The 26,698-nt window shown below is 29.8% G+C and overlaps 1 protein-coding gene across 1 annotated transcript; it reads right to left on the reverse strand.

The window, feature by feature from the left end:
- Positions 1 to 17,285: 17,285 nt before the first annotated feature.
- Positions 17,286 to 20,172, reverse strand: LOC139867551 (transcription factor MYB83-like). Its single transcript, XM_071855920.1, has 2 exons — positions 19,829 to 20,172; positions 17,286 to 17,985 (listed from the first exon to the last, which is right to left on the reverse strand). The coding sequence occupies exons 1-2, from the start codon at positions 20,137 to 20,139 to the stop codon at positions 17,286 to 17,288; spliced, it is 1,011 nt and encodes a 336-aa protein (XP_071712021.1). The 5' UTR covers positions 20,140 to 20,172.
- Between the last annotated feature and the right edge of the window lie 6,526 nt (positions 20,173 to 26,698).

The raw sequence follows: 26,698 nt of genomic DNA on the forward strand, positions 1-26,698 counted from the left end.
AAATTGAGCTTTGAAACTTTCCAGTTCGTTTGATTGAAGGATTTCTAAGAATACTGCATTTCTACAATTTAAATTTTCAATCGAAATCCAGCTTTTGACAAAATGAACTCATAACAGGGAAGTTTGGAATATTTCTTGAGTTTTCTTTTTAAAAATATTATATTGCAGATGACTAGAGCAGTTTATGTAGATGGTAATCGAATTATTGTTGTAGTACAATGATATGACTGAGTTTTGTTTTATTTTGCCAATGGAGATCGATTTTCAATTTTAACAGACAACCAGGACATAAGAAAAATATAAAAAAATCAAAAGTTGTTGTTGATTTTTGACAGAATTTGACTAATTTGGATTGAAGATTTCAATCAAGCAGACACCTAAATAAGATAGATAACGATCCCAAACAGAAATTTGGATTTATCTAAGTTTATTTTATAGTAAATAAATATTAATACTAATTCCATTAATATTAAATATAATTCTAATAATAAATATATTTATATTATTTATAAGATTATTAAATAATAATATGTTATTAATTATAAAAATGATTATTCATGATGATAATACAAATTTGTATTATTTATAACAATAATAGTATTTATAATAATAATAAGGATTTTTAGTGAAAATGATAATACTACTCATAATAATAATTATAATTTTACTATTACTTATAACAATAATGATATTAATAGCAATATAATAACTAATTGTATCAAATTCTTATATTTATGTATTATATAATAACATTAATAATACTGATATTAATACTAATATTTATTTTTAATCATAATGAAGTAGTAATAATAATATTAATAACTATATTTGAATCTTGTAATTAAATTTAATTTATTAGTATTACATACTATTAATTATGTAATTCTCACTAATTATATATTATATATTATAATAACATATATTGAATATTTAATATTTACACGTTTTAATATATTATGATATACATAAAATCAATAATTATGCTCAGAACTCATATATATATATATATATATATATATATATATATATATATATATATATATATATATATATATATATATATATATATATATATGTATATTCATTTTAATAACAATTTAATTATTCTTTATATTATTTTGTATCACCTTTTATGTATTTAATTCTAATGCTTAAATTATATTTTATAAATTCAAACTATTATAATTATTTATATATATACATATATACATATTTATTTACAAACAATTGTTCGTGGATCGTCGAGCATAGTCAAAGGGTATTTGAATACATGAACCTAGTTTCAAAGTTTTTGAGACTCAACATTACAGAATTTGCTTATCGTGTCGGAAACATATAAAAATTAAGTTTAAATTTGGTCGGAAATTCCCGGGTCATCACAGTACCTACCCGTTAAAGAAATTTCGTCCCGAAATTTGAGTGAGGTTGTCATGGCTAACAATAAAAATGTTTTCATGGCAAATATGAGTTGATAAATAGAATTTTATCACAGGGTGTAACCTGAATAGAATAATTCGATTATTCGAAGCGTACTAGTGAAGCTATCACCAAAGAGTGAAATAGAAAAGTAAAGATTCATCTTAACTTTTGACGTAGGGGCTAAATTTAGAAAAATAAGATGCGTCTTAGCTTTTGACGTTGTTTTACTTGAATTCCGGAATTCAAGAAATTTGAAGAAAATCTTCGAAATCTAAAAGATTTGATTCTTCGGCGAGTAAGGAAATTAAGATCTCTATAATTAATGCGGAAATCTGCCTTGATTTCTTTGTCTGGTATTTTCACTATAAATGAACTTCTTCCGTTCCATTACTTTCACCATTCCTATACTTTCTTCCTCTATTCCTACTTCTAAAATATTGTGAAAATGCTCCATCCAGTTCTGATTCTTGATATTTTCCTATCTATGTATCTGTCATCCTTCTTTTCAATCTTCCACCAGAAAATCTGTTTACTTCTACTATTGCCTTGGGGGAATACTATTCTTAATTATACCGTGTCTTTATATTGCTATTCATATTAATATTCACGGTTTGTAACTTCTGTGTTGTTATTGGGTTTTATATCTTCCCTTATATGTCCATGTTCCTGTTTCTGTCTCTTATAATTATTGTCATCCACAGTTAATGCACTCTCTTATTTGCTGCGATTTATACCCCCTTTCTATTTCAGAGCTTCATGCTTTTGTTTACTTTTCGCAAGTAACGGTCCAGAATTCATAGGTATGGAGTTTCGAATTATCATAATATACAAGATAGAAAGGAAAAGTAGTAGCACGATTTGTTTTGTCAAATTACCAGAAGTTACGGAAAAGACAGAACCGTCAAGAAGATATTTTCTTGACATGTTTAGAGGTTAAGTAGAATGAAAGAATCGTGTAACATGGCACATAATGATGGTACTGTGAATCATCACATTCTATTAGAAACTCAGCATGACTTACTGTAATATAATCACGTTGATCAAGTATCATTATATTATCCTAACTCATGCATCAGTTTCCAATATTATTTCAATAACTTTCATATTTTAAGCTCGAAAGTTTACAGAATATAGAAACTAACAGTTTCTATATGATGTAATACTGATAGCACAAAGTGATTAATGGTTTCAGATAAGAATAGTTATAAAAATATCTCCAGAAATATGGAGGATATTTATAATGAAAAATATGATAATATCTCAGAATATCTAAGATCAGAGGATGATAGAAACTATTGTCTACAAGGGTTTAGAGTAAGGAGCAAGATATTCACTAAAGACTTTAGCAGACATTGAATCATTTGGATTCTTTGAAGTCAAACTTATTCTTTGTGATTTGTCCACGGCTTTCTTCCTAGTTTCGCATAATCTGCTTTTCGGTACTAAATTTTCTATTGAATGTTTCCAATATAATGATACATAGGAAGCACGAGGAGGTATATAATTTCGGACGAGAATATTTATGAAAATATCCTCAGAAATATCGAAGATATTGATGATGATATTTTGAAATTTCTAAGTTCAATGGTTGATGGAGAAAGATTTTCCGCAAGATTTTAACATGACTTCGGAGCAAGATATTCTCTAAAGATTTCAACGGATCCAGAATTACCTGAATCCTTTGAATGTAGGGTTTGGTCCTTGTATTTATCCTTGGTCTCCTTCATGGGTAGCTCAATCTGTTTTTTTCAATACCCAATTTTCTATCGAGCGTTCCTAACACTCCTTTCTTTATCATCAAACTTTTGGTCGTTTAGACCATCTACCATTTTTCTGTTTCCTCTGCATTTAGTGCTATGATATATGAATCATCGGTTATTAATCCGAGGTGGTTTCAGGAAAAATGTGTTTTTAGATGATTAAACGCTGATGGTAATATGGTGGAATATGAAAGGTTCCCTGGTAACAATAAAAGAGCACGCGTATATATCAACGTTATAATAAGGTTGTTTCGTATGAAAAGTCGAACTTGTCTTGCTGGAGCTGTGACAAAATTGGCTATCTCGAACAGCAGATGCAAAGTTATTTTCAGTAATAATAACGCTAAAGGAATTAGCACAGCTACGTGTTAAACGTTTACTCAGGTTCCGAGTGTTTTCAGGTGCATAACTATATGCATCAATCTTTTCTCCCGTAAATGAAGTGTGGTTGGTTCATCCTCTCGATTGAGGTGTTTTCAAGAATCATGAAAGGTTTGAACGCAGAATGTAATCGTGAAGATACAAATGATGTTTAAGACAAAATCATGTGGCAACTTGAAGAATTGTTTAGTTTCATATGTTATAATCAATATGTTAATTCATTTTAATTGTCCAATGTTATTAGTCCACAGTCGATAGTTCACATTTGACAGTCCAATAATTCATATATAGTTTAATATATTATATTCGAATTAATTAATACGTGTCGTGACCCGTATACGTCTCAGACTCGATCACAACTCAAACTATATATATTATTGTAGAATCAACCTCAACCCTGTATAGAGAACTCGTACATTACTTCATATAGAGTGTCTATGGTTATTCCAAATAATATATATAAATGCGTCGATATGATATGTCAAAACCTTGTATACATTTCCCGATATTTAAAGTGCGTAAAATAAATAACAGAAATTAAATGACGTTAACTAAAATTGCGAGAATGTAAATTGCGATAAAATAAATTGCGATGAATAAAATGTAATCAGTTAGCTAGGATTTTATTAGCGTGGATTCTTAACAAAATTTCTCATAGTTAATTTGTTTGTTTCTAACAAATTTTATTTTGTCCAATGTTTTCTTCATTTTGCCACTTGTCGGATTCTGATCGGTCAAAATCTAAATATGAAATTGAATGAAAATGGTTATTCTGTGATGAATGGATTCGTATAGCTGTGGTTGCAAGTAGGATAGTAAATGACTGTTGAATCAGATTCGAAGAATGTAAAGTGTAACTTATTAATGCAAAATCTAAATATTCCTCGGGTATTACCTACCCGTTAAAATATTTTCATCATTAACAGTTTGTACAATAAAAATTTTAATTACAATCTTTATGAAAACATATATACATATATATTTTCTTCAGGCGTAATTATGGATTTAATGAGTCAATGTGATATTAAACTCATCAGATTTACGGCTAGAACTAGAGTACATAATCTCTAAAATATTAGAGATTACATAATCACCATGAAGGACGAAGATAGTTTATGTAGAACGATTCGTAAAGCGATTCGTAGAACGATGGTTATGCTTGAGGTATAGATTGCGAGGTTGAGACGTGTGATGATGTTGTTGTTGTTGTTGGTACTCCTTGGTATCCATGGTACGTATGACATTGATGTTCGAGGTATAGATTAAGATGTTGAGGTGTGGGATGCGGATGTTGATGTTGGTGGTGGTGATGGTACTGTTGACATTGGTGGTGGTACTGGTTATGCTACTGGTGCTGCTTCTGGTGTTTGTAACCTTCGCACCATATTCTCTAAAGCCACTACCCGAGCGCGAAGCTCGTTGACTTCTTCTATTACACCGGGGTGATTTTCGGTTAGGACAAGCGGATAAATATAATCTAAAATTTAATATAGTATATAATCGTGGTGAGATACTCTGGAAATGAGAGAAAAGATGGTGTTTCGAACAGGTTCCCCGGTAAGTGCTTCAGGTTCTTCGCCAATAGGGCAATGTGGCGGATGGAAAGGATCACCTTCTTCTTGTCTCCAATGATTGAGGAGGCTGCGAACCCATCCCCAATTCATCCAGAATAGATGATGACTGATTGGTTGATCCATTCCGGTCACACTGCTTTCGGAGCTTGAGTGGGATTCCATTTCGGAATCCGAGTGACTTGAACTAATGACGAATTCCATTTCGTACGATTGAATAAAGAATTTTTAGATATGAAATGATTTTCTGGCTAACGGATGGTATTCTTAATTACATAGAATGTCCATATATATAGAACAAAAGGTTTCGTAGATTACGGAGGAATTTACGGGATACGCCAGGTAAGGTTTACAGTAACAGATACGCTACGATATGAATCTTGTCTATACACTATTCATGCAATCAATGCAGTAAGATGTGTCTAGACTAAGAATGATAAGCAGATGATTTCCGACTAGAAATGATAAGCAAAACTTTTGACATGCAGACACGGTCGAAGTCCAGACTCACTAAGGCATTCTAACGATTATCAGTTAGACACACTAATGCAAGATCTGGTTCTCTAAGACCACCACTCTGATACCTACTGTAAAGACCCGTCCTAATCCATCCGGACGAAGTCCATATCGATTATAAACGATTCACAACAGTTGATTACATCTCGAGGTACTTGACTTCTATATGATACATATTACAAACATTGCATTCGTTTTTGAAAAGACGATCTTTCATTACATCAAAAGTTGACGGCGTGCATACCATTTTATAATATATCTAACTATAATTGACTTAATAATAATCTTGATGAACTCAACGACTCGAATGCAACGTCTTTTGAAATATGTCATGAATGACTCCAAGTAATATCTTTTAAAATGATCAATTTCACAGCGGAAGACTTCTTTCATACCTGAGAATAAACATGCTTTCAAGTGTCAACCAAAAGGTTGGTGAGTTCATTAGTTTAAAATAAATAATCATTTCATAACTTTAATAGACTACAAGATTTCATATTTCCATTTCTCGTAAACATACGTCCCATGCATAGAGACAAAAATATCATTCATATGGATTGAACACCTGGTAACCGACATTCACAATATACATATAAGAATATCCCCATCATTTCGGGATCCTCCTTCGGACATGATATAAATTTCGAAGTACTAAAGCATCCGGTACTTTGGATGGGGCTTGTTGGGTCCGATAGATCTATCTTTAGAGTTCGCGTCAATTAGGGTGTCTGTTCCCTAATTCTTAGATTACCAGACTATATAAAAAGGGGCATATTCGATTTCGATCATTCAACCATATAATGTAGTTTCAATTACTTGTGTCTATTTCGTAAAACAGTTATAAAAACAGCGCATGTATTCTCAGTCCCAAAAATATATATTGCAAAAGCATTTAAAAAGGGATTAATGAAACTCACGCATATAATTATTGTAAAACAGTTACTAAAGCATTTGCATGTATTCTCAGCCCCAAAAATGTAAAGAGTAAAAGGGGAGTAAATGAAACTCACCTAATGTATTTTGTAGTAAAAATACAGATGACAATATTGACAATGCAGGGTTGGCCTCGGATTCACGAACCTATATCATTCATATATGTATTAAAACATATTCTTGTACTCGAATAAGTATATATATTATTATTAGTAATATAATTTTTATATTTATTACTTTATAAGTTTCATTATTTATTTATATGTTTTCATTTTCGTACATAATAATTTTAATATAATTAAGTTGTGTATATCAAAGATATCTTTATATATATAATCTTCAATCTTTATATTTACATTCTTATCCATACCTTTTAAACTTTTATTTTCCTAATTATAATTAGTTTATTAATAATAATATAGATATTACTGATAATAATAAAATGATAGTTTTTAAGGATTACAAAAATATAATTTTTGTATAAATAATATAAATGATAATAAGTTTTAGTAGTAACAATACCTATAATGAAAATTCATAATAATAATATAAATGATATTATTTACAATGATAATGATACGAGCAGTAATAATACCATAATAGTAGCACTAATAATAATATTATTAGTAATGATAATACTAGTAATTTTTAAGATTTTAACAAAATTATACTTATAGATTTCTATATAAATAACAATAATAGTAATAACAATATTAACGAAAAACAATCCATTTAATCGTAATCATGTTAATAATAATAATAATACAGAAAAATGATAAGATTTATGACGATAATAATTTTAATAACAACATTAAATATAATAATAGTCATGTTTATAATGATAATTATGATAATAACAATAAATGATAACTACTACTTATTTTTGTAAAATAATAATAATAATTTTGATAATTGTTATAGTAACACTAACCATCATTAATAATAACAATAACAATAATAATAATGATACCAGTTATAATAATAATGATAATAATAATAATAATAATAATAATAATAATAATAATAATAATAATAATAATAATAATAATAATAATAATAATAATAATAATAAAATTAAAAATAAACAAAAAATATACCCTTAAGAGCTTTGTGTAAAAAGATTTTCCATGGACCGGACTCGAACTCAAGACCTCTCGAAAACCGGAAAACACCTCAGACCACTCAGCTACTTCTGATTTTCGTGATATACTCTCCTCCTTAATTTATTTAACTAATATCTCTATTATCTCCTTCTTCATCTTTCTAAAAAAAAAAATCAATCGACCAAAATAATCTCCATTCATCACGACAATGATTTTGATACTTCTCAATAATTATAAACAATTAACATCTCATGTTTGTATTATTAAAAAAATAAAAATAAATAAAAAAAACTTACGCTGCTACGGTTGCTGTCGTATATTTTTTTAAAAAAAAAATTATGATTTTTGATTTACAAACGTTTTTAGGTTATCATTCCTTCATGAAACATTTTCCAAATCACTTTTTGAAACCTTGCGAATCCTCAATTTAAACAGAAACGTCGACAAGATTACGAATTTGGAGATGAACACAACTTTGACTTTTTGACCTTTAAACTTTGACTCCAAAATTTGACGTCGATAGGAAAAATTGAGCTTTGAAACTTTCCAGTTCGTTTGATTGAAGGATTTCTAAGAATACTGCATTTCTACAATTTAAATTTTCATTCGAAATCCAGCTTTTGACAAAATGAACTCATAACAGGGAAGTTTGGAATATTTCTTGAGTTTTCTTTTTAAAAATATTAAATTGCAGATGACTAGAGCAGTTTATGTAGATGGTAATCGAATTATTGTTGTAGTACAATGATATGACTGAGTTTTGTTTTATTTTGCCAATGGAGATCGATTTTCAATTTTTACAGACAACCAGGACATAAGAAAAATATAAAAAAATCAAAAGTTGTTGTTGATTTTTGACAGAATTTGACTAATTTGGATTGAAGATTTCAATCAAGCAGACACCTAAATAAGATAGATAACGATCCCAAACAGAAATTTGGATTTATCTAAGTTTATTTTATAGTAAATAAATATTAATACTAATTCTATTAATATTAAATATAATTCTAATAATAAATATATTTATATTATTTATAGGATTATTAAATAATAATATGTTATTAATTATAAAAATGATTATTCATGATGATAATACAAATTTTTATTATTTATAACAATAATAGTATTTATAATAATAATAAGGATTTTTAGTGAAAATGATAATACTACTCATAATAATAATTATAATTTTACTATTACTTATAACAATAATGATATTAATAGCAATATAATAACTAATTGTATCAAATTCTTATATTTATGTATTATATAATAACATTAATAATACTGATATTAATACTAATATTTATTTTTAATCATAATGAAGTAGTAATAATAATATTAATAACTATATTTGAATCTTGTAATTAAATTTAATTTATTAGTATTACATACTATTAATTATGTAATTCTCACTAATTATATATTATATATTATAATAACATATATTTAATATTTAATATTTACACTTTTTAATATATTATGATATACATAAAATCAATAATTATGCTCAGAACTCATATATATATATATATATATATATATATATATATATATATATATATATATATATATATATATATATATATATATATATATATATATATATATATATATATATGTATATTCATTTTAATAACAATTTAATTATTCTTTATATTATTTTGTATCACCTTTTATGTATTTAATTCTAATGCTTAAATTATAGTAGGTAAACCTACTGGAAATGATGAGAAAATAACTTGAGCTTCAAAGGATCTTTGATGGCTTGGAAGTTCTTGAAGTAGAATCATGACACGGAAACAAGTTCAAGTAAGATTACTACTCGAATTAAGATAGTTATAGTTATAGAAATTGAATCAAAGCTTGAATATGAATATTACCTTGAATTAGAAAGATAACCTACTGTAAATAACAAAGGTTTCTTGATCTTAGATGATTGATTGGAATGGATTAGAAAGCTTGGAAGTAGACTTGCAAACTTGAAAGTGTTCTTGATGTGTTCTTGAGTAGTTGTTTTGTAAGTTGATCTAAGTTAGGATTTTTGAACTAGATTGATGTGGATTTTGATGAGGATGATGAAGAACACTTAGAACATGAAGAGAGAACTTGAGAGAGAATAGTTTGATGCATAAAAGTTAGAAAATGAAAGTGTTTGTGTGAGTGCATAATTTCGTGAATTAAGAGTCAAGATATAGGCTCCATTAGTTTGTATTTTTATTAGATATTTCATGCTAGTTGCCAAATGATGGTTCCCACATATTTAGGTGACTCATTAAGGCTGCTAAGAGCTGATCATTGATGTTTACTATTGGTATATACCAATAGTAAATACATCTAGAAGCTGAGTATTGTACGAGTACGAATGCGGATTGAATACGAGTAAATAATGTACTGTAGTAAATAGTGTGTTACTATAGCAAATAGTATTTTAATGTAGCAAATAGTATTTTGTTGTAGCCAAATAGTATTTTACTGTAGCAAATAGTGTTTCACTGTAGCAAATAGTGTTTTACTGTAGCAAAACGAAAATTTACTGTAGCAAATAGTGTTTTACTGTAAATCTTTGATTTAATTGTATTTCTTATATATATATATATATATATATATATATATATATATATATATATATATATATATATATATATATATATATATAATAAAAACTTACATCATAAAATAAATAAAACGATTATATAATTATCACAAGTTATGACGTTCGTGAATCATCAGGCAAACTGGGTGGTCAAACGTTAACACTAAATTCGTTTTAGTTAATCAAGTGTTAACAAGTTTGATTGCTTAATGATAATGCTAACAAGGAACATATATTTAGTCTCAATATCCTTCCAATATGTAAAGCTTTTAGTTACTATTGTTCTATTTTTATGTAATAATCGTTTAAATAAAAAAGTGCGAAGACAAAAGAAGAAAACGACGATTTGAAGACGCAAATGACCAAAAAGCTCAAATGTACAAGATACAATCCAAGTGGTTCAATTTATTGATAAGAAACGCCTAAAAATGACAAGAGTACAAGCCGCGAAACGCAAAGTACAAGATATCTAAGTGTACGAAAAGGCGTTCAAAAATTCGGAACTGAGACATAAACCGAGCATCAACATACAACTCAACGGAGTTAAAATTACAAGTCAACTATGCACAAGAATATAATATAATATATATAATTATATAAAATTATATATTATTATATTATTATATTATATATTATAATATTCAGCAGCCCACGTTTAACTCAATTTGGTGAGCTGGAATCCGAAGCTCCGCACTCGCGGAGCTGTAAGGCACAAAAGTATCGCACTCGCGGAACTGTACAGTTCAAAGTGGGCCTATAAAAGCTAACGCATTCTGCTTGAATTCTGCATCCCTTTTTCACTCAATCTCTCTATCTATACACGATATATATATATATATATATATATATATATATATATATATATATATATATATATATATATATATATATATATATATATATAATATTAAAGTTTAATTTAATATTAATAATAATTTGGGTTATTGTAAGAAATGTTTTACAGGTTTTAAAGTCGAAACTCTGTCCGGGTAACGCTACGCGATAAATAATCACTGTAAGCTATGTTCTTCCTTTTTCAATTAATGTATCGTAACTAAGTTATTATTATGCTTATTTGAGCCGAAGCAATCGTGATGTTGGGCTAAATATTAAGACGGGGTTATTGGATTTTATACCATAATTAGGGTTTGGACAAAAGACCGACACTTGTGAACATTGGACAATTGACTATTAATAGGTAGGGGGTAATGTCCAATTGAATGACAACTCCTATTTAGTGACGTTTATACGACATCGTTTACAATTATTTAATTAATCAATTGGATTGGGTAATTGATTATTCATTATGGCCAAGTGAATAAATTAATGTATCATGGACTAATTAAAACAGGGGTGGATTACATACAAGGATAATTGGTGTAATTGTTAACAAAGTATTAAAACCTTGAATTACACGCAGTCGATAACCTGGTGTAATTATTAACAAAGTATTAAAACCTTGTTACAGTTCGAATCCCTAATTAGTTGGAATATTTGACTTCGGGAATAAGGTTAATTTGATGAGGATATTATAATTATGACCAATGGACTATTATGGGCAAAATTCAGATAGGTATCAAATAAGCCAGGACAAAGGACAATTAACCTAGAGTAATAAATTAAAATCAAAACGTCAAACATCATGGTTACGGAAGTTTAAATAAGCATAATTCTTTTATCGTATTTCTCATCGTACTTTTAATTACTGTCATTTTATTATTCGCAATTTTATATATCATCATTGTTATTTATTTTAAGCACTTTAATTAATGTCATTTATCTTTACACTTAAAATATAAAATCGACAAACCGGTCATTAAACGGTAAAACCCCCCTTTTATAATATTACTACCTATATATAATTATATATATTTTGTAAAAATATAGTTCTATAAAAATATAGTACGTAATCACTAGCTCCCTGTGGAAGGAACCGGACTTACTAAAAACTACACTACTATACGATTAGGTACACTGCTTATAAGTGTTGTAGCAAGGTTTAGGTATATCCATTCTATAAATAAATAAATAACTTGTGTAAAATTGTATCGTATTTAATATTATTTCGTAATAAAAATAATAGTATTTCGTACGCCTCCGCTGCATCATCAAGTTTTTGGCGCTGCTGTCGGGGACTCGGTGAAAAACGCTATATTTTTATAAACTATATTTTTGTAAAAATATATTATTTCTTATTTCGTAAAAATATTTTTTTTAGTAATAAGTGTTAAAAAATTAAAAAGAAAAAAAAATTATATATATATATATATATATATATATATATATATAAGATTGTCTTTAAAAAGTTTTTTTTATTTAGATTTTAAAATATAAATTTATTTTTATTAAATTATCTATCTTTTACATTGTAAAAAAAAAAACTGAACGATTTTGAGCCTAAAACAACAACTGAACCTGCATACTCCGCGATCGCGGAGACAAACAGACAAAATACCACGCGATCACGTAGGCCTGTCTGACAAGAAACCTTAAACGCATTTAATGCGAAATTAGGGTTTAGTTTAATTTTAATTAATTTAATTAGGGTTTATTAAATTAATATTTAGTTTTAGTTTTAGTTTTAATTTGTTTTAGTATTATTCGTATTTATATAGATTAATACTTTTATAAAAAAAAAATAATATAAAAATAATATTTTTATAAAATTTTATTTTTATCATTTTTAGATTATATCCTTTTATAATTTGTATCTTTTTATTATTTAGTACGTAGTCTTTATAATTATCGTTCGTAATATATAGTTTTAAGCTTAGTATTTTGCCGTAGTATTTCTAGATTTGTAGGCTTTGCCATAAAATCCCTTATGTGCTTTTCTTTAGATTAAGATTTAGGCGCTTTAGAATTTTACGACGCAGTTTATAAATTTTAGTGCCTTTTTAAGTAATTGCCGTTTTTCGTTTAGAATTCCTTTTAAGCTTTAATACCTTTAGACGCAATCTTTAATTTTTAGTTTTTAGACTTTTAAGTTTCGACGTTTTTCTTTCTTATTTTTATTTTTCGACGTTTTTCGGCGCACTCTTTTTCTTTCTCATTTCTACGCTCTAGTTTTTAGGACATAGATTTTTATCTTCTTTAAACTTCGACAGAAAAATTATTTTAAGCGGTTAAATTGATAGACATCCAAAATTTTCTGCTTCTTAGTAATAGTTGGATTTGTTAGTGGCTGAGTTGTGGATTTTCCGACATAAAGGATCCTGGCTCCCTGCTGCATCTTTTGGCTATTCGAAACGTGGGCAAAAGCAAAAAAGTCTATTAATTTTATAACTTATATAATTTCTAATAGGATATTCAGTGAATGCACCGAGCAAAACATTCACCACCTTTCATACGTTCACCACCTGTAACTAGATCAAGACATCTAGCCAATATTATCGCCGTTGATTTTTCTTTAGAATCATCATCTAGTCGAACAAGTACTCCTACTCGAATTTCCGATAATCCATCTTTTGAACCCAATTTCACAATTGAGAACCCGGAGGATATTCAAGGACAATTCAGAGATCCTGAACCTTATGCTATTGTTATGCTGAAACCTTGACGGTTTAGAAGTTTAATTTACGGATCACCCTTTCCGCTTACTCACGTGGCTATAACCTAGTATTAGGACCTAATCAACCCTGGGATACAAGGTAAGTAGTTATGTGTGCTTAACGTATCAATAGGGATACAGTACCTACGTATGAATAACTATTTATTCGTCAAAGAAGAGCTGCCCATTTAGGTTGTGATTAGAGTAGGCATTATAGAGTTCAGTGAACACTGTCTTGCTCAGAAGCATGATTCGCGTCAGCAGTAACGTTCTTGAGATGTTGTAAGATGATCCTGGGTTGAGTAAGTGATCTTAAAGGAGAGACATCTAATCCAATTAGCAGTACCTTAGAATATCTAAGATTGCACATCTGTTAATGTTAAGGCATAGCTTAGTATTAAGTGGTGGAATATTGCTTTAGTCAGACTAACTAGGATTAAGAAAAGCTGAGACTTTCCTTTAGGGATATACCACTTTGTTCATGTACCTAGGATTCCATCCATAAGGTCGTTTAAACCCTCTAAGGTTAACGTTGGGAGTAGGGATATCCATCTTAGCCAGTATCTTCAAGGCCTAAACTCTTAGTGATAAATCAATTAGGTTCATAGCCCAGTTGATTGAGGTTTAGTGTTTATTCTAGGAAGTTAAACTCTTGTAATAGTTTTCGATCAGAATTATATTCTTCATACCTATCTATATTTATTATAACTATATTAGTTAATCTTAACCTATCACCACTTGTTGCTAGGGTTAACTATATAGGCACTTTTATCCCACGTTACTGAGCAAACATACAAAAATACGAACCTGAGTTATATTTACCACTTACTTGTTAAAAGGAAGACAAGTAGGTGATTTATAGCTAGGAAACCCCAGCTAAATATAAATAAAACCCTCGCTTTCTTGTGGTAGCTAATTCTGACGTGTTGCAACCTAACGACACCGCACAAATAAAACTGTCCGTTTTGACAATATCAGATAGCTACATCTCAAATGCAACCAAACAGTCAACCAAACCTGCAGGCTTTTTTGACTTTCCGCATCATTTGATGGGCATCACGCATCAAACTCAGCATGATCCAGGGTTCCAGTTCTATGGTACACAAAACTACCAATGACCAGATTATGGTTTCCCTCAGTATACAAATTAGGGTCAAAGTGCCACCCTGAACCAGAACGTGTCTATAGGGGATTATGGTTTTGGTAGTACCCCTCATCAAACACCAAGGAACTCTCCTTATCGAATGGGAGATATGGGAAGTCCATCATATGTACATCAAACTCCAACGAATTTTACGTTTGATTTAGGATCTCAACGAACTCAATCATATGTTCGGCGAAACTCTCCCTTGGCATTCTCGGATATGGGATGTACATCACAAGTTGATCAGAATGTACATGATGCGGTAGATCTAGGAGATGATGAGCTCGACCCACAACCACAGCAACTCTGGAGGAGTGATCGGGTTTCAATTCCACCACCATGTGGTACCGGTGGACACAAACGTTGGCATAGACGTATAGGTTGATTGAGCTATTATTAATGATTGTAATTTTTTATTTTTATTTTTTTAATGAGAACTCGTAATCTTTTATTATAATGATTATATTTTTATTATAATGAATAATTTAAATATTGAAAACTCGTTTTACAATCAAGTTAATAAACTAAAAATTATATTACGTAATAAAAAAATAAACTCATTATTAATAAACTAATAACTATTAATAAACTAATAAATAATTTTATGAAAAACATAATAAATATTAAATAATAAAAACATAACATAAATAAAAAACAAAACAAAAAATACAATCCGGCTTTCGAAATATCGGTTTGAACTTTTAGGGCAAACGTGGGTTACAAATATTATAAAATATAACTGGGGAGCCAAACCGGTAAATGAAACACCGGTCTGGCCTCAAAACTGGCAAACTGGCAAATGAAATATCGGTTTACCTATTGTTATAAAAATTTTGTTTGAATTTCAATTTCTGTAATATAGCTAGAAAATATTTCTATTTTGAAAAAAAAAAAGGTACAGGAACTATCCGTAATTTTGAAAATCATTTGTGACGGGAAAAAGTACAAGTGCTATTCGTAATTTTTGTTAGAAACTACAGGGACCAATAATGATATTATGTATTTTATAGATTAGGCTACTTGATCGGTGTGTATTTATGGGTAAAAGTGTAAACCATAGTTTGAATATCATTGGTTGTTACTTACTAGGGATGGCAGTGGATCGGATATGGAACGGGTGAGGCCGTATCCATATCCATTTCCTTTTTTTTTTTTTTTTTTTTTTTTTACTTTTCATCCATCCATATCCATATCCGTCGGGTGAAGCGGGTTAATGAATAATTATTCATATCCGTTTAAATTTATTTTATTTTTAACAATTATAAGCGGTGGTTCACTATATACGATCAAAAGTAATATTTTTAATAGTTTATGCGACCGAAAGTCACATTTTACTAATCTATATAACAAATATTCAATAGATAACCTATTAAACGTGTAAAGATATCGACATGTAAGTTGCTTACTTTTAGTTACATGAAATCACATTTGAAACACTAAAGTACGATAAATACATTTGATTATTTAAACAAAACAAAATATAAGAAGAAAGTTATATTTTTAGAGAAAATATAAAGAAAGATGAATATGAATATAATTAATGAAATATCACTACATAAATGATACTAATTTGAGTGATAAATTTATATATTTAGTTATTTCGGGTGAAAGCGGGTTCATTCATGGATGAAATTTTTTCATCCACATCCATATCCATATCTATTTAGATCATCCATATCCACGAATAATCGGGTGGATCGGATGGATATCCACTGGATCGGTTATCCATTGCCATCCCTAATACTTACTGATTAGTTTAATACTTTAATTAGTTAGGAGTACGTACATGTTTTCAACATATACATTCTAGCATCGATTTCATATTAAACTTCGTACAAGTTTGACTTTTGATGATAACGCCACTTTGATCTTCAAGGAAAAGTTTATTTAATATGTATATAATTAGCTAGACGTTTAATGTGAGTTGGATGATGCATTTTAGCGAAACATAGGTTAAACACGCGCGATAGATATGTACACATGTATATGTATCGTCTTTTTAGTTTCTTGAAAATAAGAGAGACTTTAATCCCTTGTATATATATACATGAACAATGATATAAAAAAATATATTCATGATTATCAATTGGACATGACCAAATTGTTCTTACATCATGCGGTACATGTACATTTCGCTATATCTATACATTAAAATTTCCAATGACCCTCTCAATACATCTATGTTTAGGTGCCATTTTATTCTACAATCTTCAACATTATTCCCTACTAAAAATAAGAAAATTGTAATAGGTACTTTCCAAAAAAATGGCAAAAGTTGTAGGGAAATTAATAAAATCTACTTTTTGTAAGATTTAATCAAGTGAAGGAAATGTGGATGCTTCTCTCATTAGTTCTTCAAAGTCCCATTCTTCGACTTTTAGTTCATCTCCTCCATCCCAACAATTATCAAACCCTGTTGCTATGGCATGTACCTTGTGCTTATTATTGCTATAACATTGGTTCATGATGATATTGTTCATATTGTTAGTCATTACCAAGGTGTCCCTATCATCAATATTTTCACTTTGCATATCTTGATTATTATTAGCTATGTTATCTAATTGTGGGATGTTAAAAATCTCATCTTCTAACCCTATATTCCCTCCAAAGATCTCATAACATCCATGATAACTAATTCCATTACCATCTATTCCAACTTGTGTTGTTGTACCATAGCATGATCCATGCATGATAGGAATGTTTCGGCCATGATGATCACCAATTAGGGGCAATGGTTCCATCATTTGGTTCATGCTCACGCCTTGCAAGGATGATGATGTTGATCGTCGTGTTGCATCCATGTACATAGCAACAAGATTGCTAGAATCGTGCATGGACATTAACCCACCCATAACGTTGTCCCTATGTTCTGAAGATGATGAATCGTGACTTGTTATTGATGACGATGAGTTTGATGTTGGCTTCTTGAGTCTCTTTTTAACCGTCGAGTTCCAGTAATTCTTGATTTCATTATCTGTACGACCTGGCAATCGCGCTGCTATTTGAGACCACCTAAATTGAGAAAATAAGTTTAATTAGTAAAAATATGATTATATTACACGTAAATACGGTATGAATGCATGAAATGCATGGACGTTGTTGGCTTTATTTGTAAACAAAGGTATTGAAATGGACAGTGGAGTATCTTCAACTCAAAGGTTACATGTGGACACACACCTCAATTATCCTCTCTTATAGCCTTGTACCAAATTCATAAATATATATACGGTACAAATCTTTCTTTACAAAACCTTATTGATAACCACATAATTACTCAAGGACAGTTATTAAGAGTTTCAGAACTTAATTTAAGTTTTATTCAAATGTGACATTGCAAGTAAGAATTTCCTAGCAGGAATCATTGTGGATTTATTAGTCCCTAAGAGTCAATTATGATATAATTATAATTGAATATTAAATTAAATTTACTTGTATATAATAAAACAGGTTTTTAAGATGTTTTTGGTGTGATGTTAAATTGTACAAGTGTATGATGCATGTGAATATTTATGTGATAATTATGTCTTGTTACTCTTTCTTTGATCCAATTATGGAAGATAATTATTGTTATCTCCATTAGGGATTTGCTAAACGTTTGAGGTCAAAAGCACAAAGATTAAGTTTGGATCATAAGTGCGCGCAAATATAATTATGTGATTATGACTTAAATTTTTTCACTTGTTAGAGTATATTAGTTATATATAGGGATATTTAATTTTATTTATACGTGCAAGTTAGTCCAATAATGATCTATATCTATATAGTACTCTGTAATATTTCTCTATCGTATATACATAAAATGGTGTGCATGTTTAGCCTATGGTACAATTTAATAACTTCATTCAATCTTAAAATCATTTAATAATTGAACAAGTCATTTTTAATTCTAGGTGGTGCAACTAAATTTCGTTGTGTTTCTTTGTGGGAGTCATGTTTTATCATGTATACACAAGTTGTTTATTGATAGTCAAAATATGTATATATTACGAGCTAACTTCAAACGTGAAATGCACTCTTTAATGAATTTTACGCAAAACAATTATTCGACATAATTAGACGTATGTAGCTCACACTGTTTGTACTATATTTTTTTTTTACCAACAAAAAGAATTAGAGGTATGTAACTCACACTGTTTGTACTATGAAACTTGAAAATATGGAGTGAATGTTTGTACTATACTTTGAAACTTGAAATTATGGGAGTGGATGTTTTATGAAGTCGTATAATATAAACGCTTTAACTCGCATCAAGTTGTTTACGGTTAAGAATTGATTATGTACTATTAAAAATTGATTGTGTAAGAATCATCACCTAACGACTTCTTATGCATCCCATAAAAAATTACTGTAATTAAAAACACCAAGGTTTTCTAAGTAGAACTTTGAAAAATCGCTAAAAGAACTCATATACTCCATAATAAACAGAATTTTTAGCCCTCCTTTAAATAGTTGTGTGTGTATGAATCCACACACATATACATTTTGTAAAATGCTTAAATTTCTAAGTAATATATTGTTGAGTTTCCATATTAAAATGAAGGCAATCAGATACTTCATCCGCCTTCTTATAAGTTCCATTTTAACTTTTAAATTCTTTTTTTTTTTCAATTTTAATTTTAAATTAAATATTTTTATGTGTTTTATAATATTTTGATTTTGATAAAAGTTGTATTTAAAAAGCGTACTATTAACAAGTAAGAATTGACCACCTTCTTTATTTTAATTTATTTTCACAAAATACATAATTGGACGAGTTTGAGAGCATATATATATTTATAGACACAAATGGAATTAATCAAATGTTAACCAAGAATAAAAATTAAACTAAAATGGTTAATTACACAAAAGATCAAACCTGTTGCCAAGAATAGAATGAAGATGAACAATGAGTTCTTCCTCTTGAGGTGAAAAAGCACCACGTTTAAGGTCTGGCCTCAAGTAATTAATCCACCTAAGCCGGCAACTTTTACCGCATCTTTGTAAACCGGCATTACGAGCAATGTCACTCCAACAACCTTGACCATTAGTGATCATATAATTCATTAGTTTCTCATCTTCTTCGGGTGACCATAACCCTTTCCTTATTTTCGTTAAAAACGTCGTGTTATTGGCATTCGATAACATATTATTAGTGTCATGAATATTACCTCCTATAGGCTTCCTCATTAATAATATTTGCACACACACAATGAAACACAATGTGTGTGAATTGAAAGAGAGATGAGAGAAAAATGAAGTTTTATTTTTGAATGTTATAAGGTTGGAAAAAGTAGTTCTGATTTGAAGAAGTGGATTAGTTTATAAATAAACAGCCAAATGTATCTGTGTTTGTTTGTTTGTGGATGAGAGAGATGAATGGGATTGGTGATAATTATGATGATGGAGGCAGTGGGGTTTGCTTAGAAATGGGGTCATGAAATTAACATATTTAAAATCTATTAGGGTTTGTGATATATAAAAATAAAGCCAAATAACAAATGCTTAAGCTTGAATATTGTAGAATAACAATATCCATGATACATATGGTATCGTAATTATAAGCCAATTAAAAATCGACAACCAAGTTCGTCAAAATCATAAAGTTAAAAAGTGAAATGTGTTGTTAAGAGTTTCATTACTTATTTTGACTTGATCAGTTGATGATTATAAATTACTTATATTGACTTGATAAGTTGATGATCAATTATAAATTAAACCTAAATTCAGTTTGTTTTTGATCAGTCAAAATTCAAAATACATATGATATAACATATAAGATACTCCGTTATACTAATGAGAAAAACTCAATTTAGCTAGTATTGCTTTACATAACAATCAGGGCTGTTCCTGAGAGTTTTGTTACCCGGTGCGAGATGACAATAAGATACCCTATTAAGATTTATAAACTTATTACATGGAGTGTTTGAAACGTTAATTTATATTGCTCATTCTCACATTAATATCTTAGCAAATACTCCGTACAGTATAGTGTAAAAATCATAATGATAATGATAATTCATATTATAAGTGAAGTCCGAGATCGATATATTTAAAAATTAATTCAAATATCAAAATTAAGTTCTTTTTTAGTCGGAATAATGTAACTTGATACAAGAAAAAAATTAAATTTTAAAAATTAAATTTAGCTTTTTACTAAATTATTACATACTCTGTAGAATTTATTTAAGAGGGCATAAGACCATCATTAATCCTGATAAGCGTGTTGGCGTGTTGCTAGGTGGGGGTGAGGTGCGTGATGGGCGTGCTGGTAAACTGGTAAATAATGGAGTGACATGTTGAGTGGCGTGTTGGATAATGTGTTAAAATCTGATTGAAAGTTGGGTGAAAAAGAAGAAGAAAATAGTTTAAAAAAAGAAAAATTAACCAATCAAAAAAAGAAAATGCCTTACACGCTTCTTTCTTCTATGTGCTTAGAGCACACACACGCCAGAAGCACACCAGGGAGCACACCATGGTTATGAGGCGTGTTGGGTAAATTGAGGCGTGTTGGGAGGGAGCATGCTCCCGTTAGAGAGAGGGTCTAATAACCATAGCTTATTATATAAATAAATTAAAATACTACTCCATAATCAAGAGTTATCTAAATAAAAACTACTCCGTATAATTATTCTATTTAACAGTATTTAGAAACATCAAATTTGTATAGAAAAATTGTGTAGCTCGTTTAATATAGTATAACAAAGAAGCAAAATAGAAGGGAAAAAAATAGAAATATGAAGATAGATAATATTTATTGAGCTAAATATAAAGTTTTGAAAGTTACTAGATCTCACAATCATTTCACAATTATCAATTCATCGTTACTTAAAATATTCATATAGTTTCCAAATATACATGTAAATGTATTACCTACTTGTACTCTAAGGTAATGTACACATTTTCTCCCTCCAGGTCACTTCACCTTTCCCTTCTTCCTTATTCTCATTCATCTCTTTACTCATTCTCTAAAACTTGGTTATTTATTTTTATTTTTTAAAGAAAAAAAAAATTCGAACGCTATATTTGATGCCCTCTCTAATTTGATGCCCAGTGCGATCAGACCTACAACCCTACCCCAGGTCCAGCTCTAATAACAATTATAATTAGTCAATTTAAATTTATTTCATGACTTATACACACTACTAGAAAATCTGACATTAGAAACGGTAGAATCTGTCCCTAATCCGTCCCTAAACGTGTTTAGCGACGGATTTACGACAGATTGAAGTCGACCCTAATATCGCCCTCGGGAAAAATTAGGGACGGATTTAGCGACGGTACGGAAATTAGCGACGGATTAGCGACGTGCATATTAGGGACAGATTAGCGACGGACATCTTAGGGACGGATTAGCGACGGACATCTTATGGACAAATTAGCGACGGACCACTTAGGGACGGATTAGCGACAAACCCCTTAGGGACGGATTATCAACGGATTTTTCCCCTATACAAATCCATCGCTAATGATATTTTTTCTAGAGATTAATTTGTTTAAAAAATTCATTTTTCTCAAATTTTTCCAGCTTTTAAATTTCATCCACAAACCAAAACATAAATTCATAAAAGCATCAAATTATATTAAACATCTTAAATATCCATACAACATCCACTATTAAATATTCAAAACTGAGTACTATCCTCCAATCCTAAAACAATGCATTGTTCAACAACAAATATCATTTCAAAAACTTTTAAAGATTCCTAAAACAATGCATTGTTCAAAAATGAGTACTAAATCTAAGAATTTGCTAACCATAGAAAGTTCATTTACGAAAGTTTGGTAGATGCTTTGAAAACAGTTCAAGCATTTCTCTCCTAACTTCATCAGCCGCACCTTTACTATCCTCGACTTGTTTTTGAAGACGCGCCTCACGGGCTTCCATCTCTCGTTTTGCAATTTCGTGAGCTTCAAGCATCTTTGCCTTACTTTCTTCCATATCCCTTTTTGTTTTTTCATGTTCTTCTCACATCTTCTCCATCGCTTGCTTCATTCTTTCAACCTACGAAACAGTAACATGTAGAAATAAAAAGAACATAAAGTTGGTGATAGATACTTGGGTTTACAGTATACATCAACTCCCATCTTTTGAATTAGATAAACATGCTGGAACTAGTTTTGTGTTAGTTTCCATGTGATAAACTACACACTGACTTACATGAGAGGTACTCATACAATATTCAATATTAAAAAATATCTTCTTTTTTTGATTATACATCTTCCAAAAACTTTCATACCAAAACCATATAGATTTTTAAGCACCCAACTGTATATATTATGTTCTGCTCCAAATATAGAGAAATGGATACGTTTATCCAAATATGGAGAAAACAAGGGTCATCAATCATGCAAATAAAATACCACATCCAATGTAAACCAAACAGTGGCAGAAGTAGCATGTTAACTTTGATATATATATATATATATATATATATATATATATATATATATATATATATATATATATATATATATATATATATATATATATAAGAGTACTAAACATAAACACAGATCTGTGAAAATAATCGTGGGCAAGCCGTTGACCCAGACTGAACCCATGACCAAAAAATATGGGACACAATGGGTTAATAAATAATTAACAGAACAAACCTACCTCTTCCAACCCGGGTCTAACATATGAGATGCCACTATCAATAGCAGAAGGTGTGCCCATCAACACAAAACTTGGATCAGAAGATGTACTAGAACAATACGCTCTCCCTTTCTTCCTCCCTCCAGTAGCCCGTTCCCACAACTCTTGATCATGCTTTGGATGATTTTCAACTTCCGGACCATACCTCTCAATCATTAACTCTTTAAGTCATTCCTATTATATATAGATGTGAACATAACTACCAATATCACTAAGTAAACAACCTGCAATATAATCGTAAATATAAAGAAAACTTACCACAGCCTCGCGTGCCCTATCATCGACCAAGACATCAGATGAACAACTACCCTCCCCCTCAACTCTCATTTCTTTTTTGGTATGTGATGCAATTAGAAAATCTAAAGACGTTAGTGGGCAGCCCCGTTTTTCTTCCTACAAATGTTATATTAAAAGTTATTAGAATTTAAGCAAGGTTATAAATTTAACAAAATAACTTCAAATATCTTACACGTCGCTCTCGAAATGAAATAAAACCGGCAGAGCCTGTACAATGGTGGCCAGCTACAAATTTAGCCCTATTTGCTTTGTTCACCGTTGCTTTCTGTAGCCATTCAGATTTATTCCAATGATCCGTGACAAGTTTCTTCCAGTGTTCTTGCCTCATCCAGGTTGGATTATAAAGGAGGATGGGAGATAAATCATCATCTGTAGCTAGGTTTCCTGCAGCTTCAGCCTGCACGTATGCTGACTCGCGAGCAGCACTTAAATGATCTGACAATCTTCTCGTAATAGCCGCATTAAATATGTCATGAACAAACTCTTCCACTGCCGGATCCCAGCAATACTTAGACTGAAAATAGCACATATTAACTTAAGTATACAGGTTCATAACATATAACATATTTATATTATGATTAGTATATTATAATATATATATATATATATATATATATATATATATATATATATATATATATATATATATATATATATATATATATATATATATATGTTAAATTTTATTAACTGGTCAATAAGGCCATGTTAATAGCAACCTTAAAACTTCCAAACATCCTAGTTTTAACATCAATGGGGACACTTGTCCATGTTGGCCAATCTCCACAATAATAGTTAATCAGAATTGAAGTGATTGCGCGAGTAATTCGACTATTATCAGCTTTACCGTTACCTGTAGTAAAACTACACAATTAAAAAAAAAACTGACGATTAGCATTAAACTATAACATTGTCAAAATACAAATACAAATAACATATATAATACTTACTGTGACTTGTCGAGGGTAACCGAAATCTACAGCTTATTTTGATTGTTTATATTATTGTCAGGTGCATTTGAACCTAGTTCTGCTTGAGAAGACGGTGCATCTGAACATGGCTGTGCTTGAGATGAAGGTGATCCAATCTCCGAAACATTAGTTCCATTGAGGCCATCATTCTGGTCCATATGCTCATCTTCGATATCATCATCATAAGATATATATCGAGATACATTACCTCTACCTCTAGAACTGAGCCCGCGCCCACGCCCACGCCCACGACCACCTCTAACTCGGCTTGTTTGGCTACCACTTCGCCCAGCTGAGCTGCGTCCAACCATGTTTTAAGTATCAGGAAACTAAAAATAAAATAATAATCAAAAGTCAGTTTCAAACAATCTAAATTGTTGCAAATACATAAACTTTCACTGCATATAGAGAAACTTGCACTTAAAATCCTCAATAAGAGAATGTTTAAATAACTACTCTAGTAACGAAAAAGAAAATAATGGGTACCATAGCATTTTATAGATACATACTATCAATAAACAGTACCATAGCAATTTATACATACTCAGTTAACATAATAAAGAAAACTAGACCACATCAAATTTATACCATTAAAAAGCTACTGTTATAGAATTATAGAAATTTGTGATCAAACTAATTATCACAATGAATACATCCGCCAATTCACCTTGAGTAGACATGCATGTTTATCTCAAATCTCTCAACCTCCATAGCCAAAAAGCTTTCACGAACATACTGTGAATTCTAATTTTTAAACTAATTAAAGAAAGTTGTGATGTAAGCATTCTAAATTCATCTTCGCTGTTCTTATTATTCATATACATAGCCGCTTCAATCTTCCCTGTACTTAATCAAACACGAATTCATTGTTCGTGTACAATTTAGACTAACAATTAATATCAGTGTGAAAGAGGATATCTGTAAAAATATCACGAGGAATACTAAACTTCAAAAGACTAATCAAAATTATTACAGATCCAATTTCTGAAACTAATTAGAACAGAAACAATACTCAAAGAAAATTATCTCGATAAATAATTAAAAAAAAACCCTAATTTTACAATTTTCATACCATAAACAAATTAACAAAAGAAATGATAGTTATATACATACATCTATATATTTCAAGAACGAAAAAGAATCGAATACAAACCTTAATTGAAGATACAAGACGATAGGGATCGAGTGAGTAGTTCGTGCGAGTGTGATTCTGTGAGTGAGGAGAAATGGGTTTAGTAGAAAATGATATTTGGGGAAATGGGCTTGGTCTCAAATTTTCAACAAATATATTAATCGTACTCCGTATAAAAATTTGGGGAAATGGTGGGAAAAAGCCCGCCTGATTACAAGAGGAAAGTAAATATTACATCCGTCCCAAATCTATTGTTCGAGACATAAAACACATATTTTATATGTATTTTTGTTAAATTTTCAGTCTTGTCTCTTACGTCTTACATATCAATTTGTCCTATATATTGAGAAAAAAACTTTATCACATTATTTTTTTCCATTTATAAAAATTGACAAATAATTTGAGACTTCCCAAAAATGAATATTGGAAAATAGATTTGGGACATATGGAGTATTTAAAAAAGAAAAATTAGTGACATGATTTTTGAAATAAAAATTAGTGACATGAATAGGGACGACCATATATTTATATATATTTTAAAATTATGATTTAGACGAAAACGCTTAGACACCCATTTCTAAATGCATCTATATTAGTTAACAAGCATTTTTAAAAAAATACTAAGTAACGTATAAATGCGAACACACGTACGGGTAAGCATATATTCACTAACAACGATTATGCAACTTA

Source organism: Rutidosis leptorrhynchoides, chromosome 1 (assembly GCF_046630445.1).
Source record: "Rutidosis leptorrhynchoides isolate AG116_Rl617_1_P2 chromosome 1, CSIRO_AGI_Rlap_v1, whole genome shotgun sequence".
In the NCBI taxonomy this organism is placed as follows: domain Eukaryota; kingdom Viridiplantae; phylum Streptophyta; class Magnoliopsida; order Asterales; family Asteraceae; genus Rutidosis; species Rutidosis leptorrhynchoides.

What these genes read in the sequence shown, in the direction of transcription:
- LOC139867551 (XM_071855920.1), bottom strand. Translation starts at nt 20,139, where the DNA reads ATGAGGAAGCCTATAGGAGGTAATATTCATGACACTAATAATATGTTA. An exon ending in CATTCTATTCTTGGCAACAG is followed by an intron (nt 17,986 to 19,828) that starts GTTTGATCTTTT and finishes TTCTCAATTTAG; the next exon opens with GTGGTCTCAAATAGCAGCGC.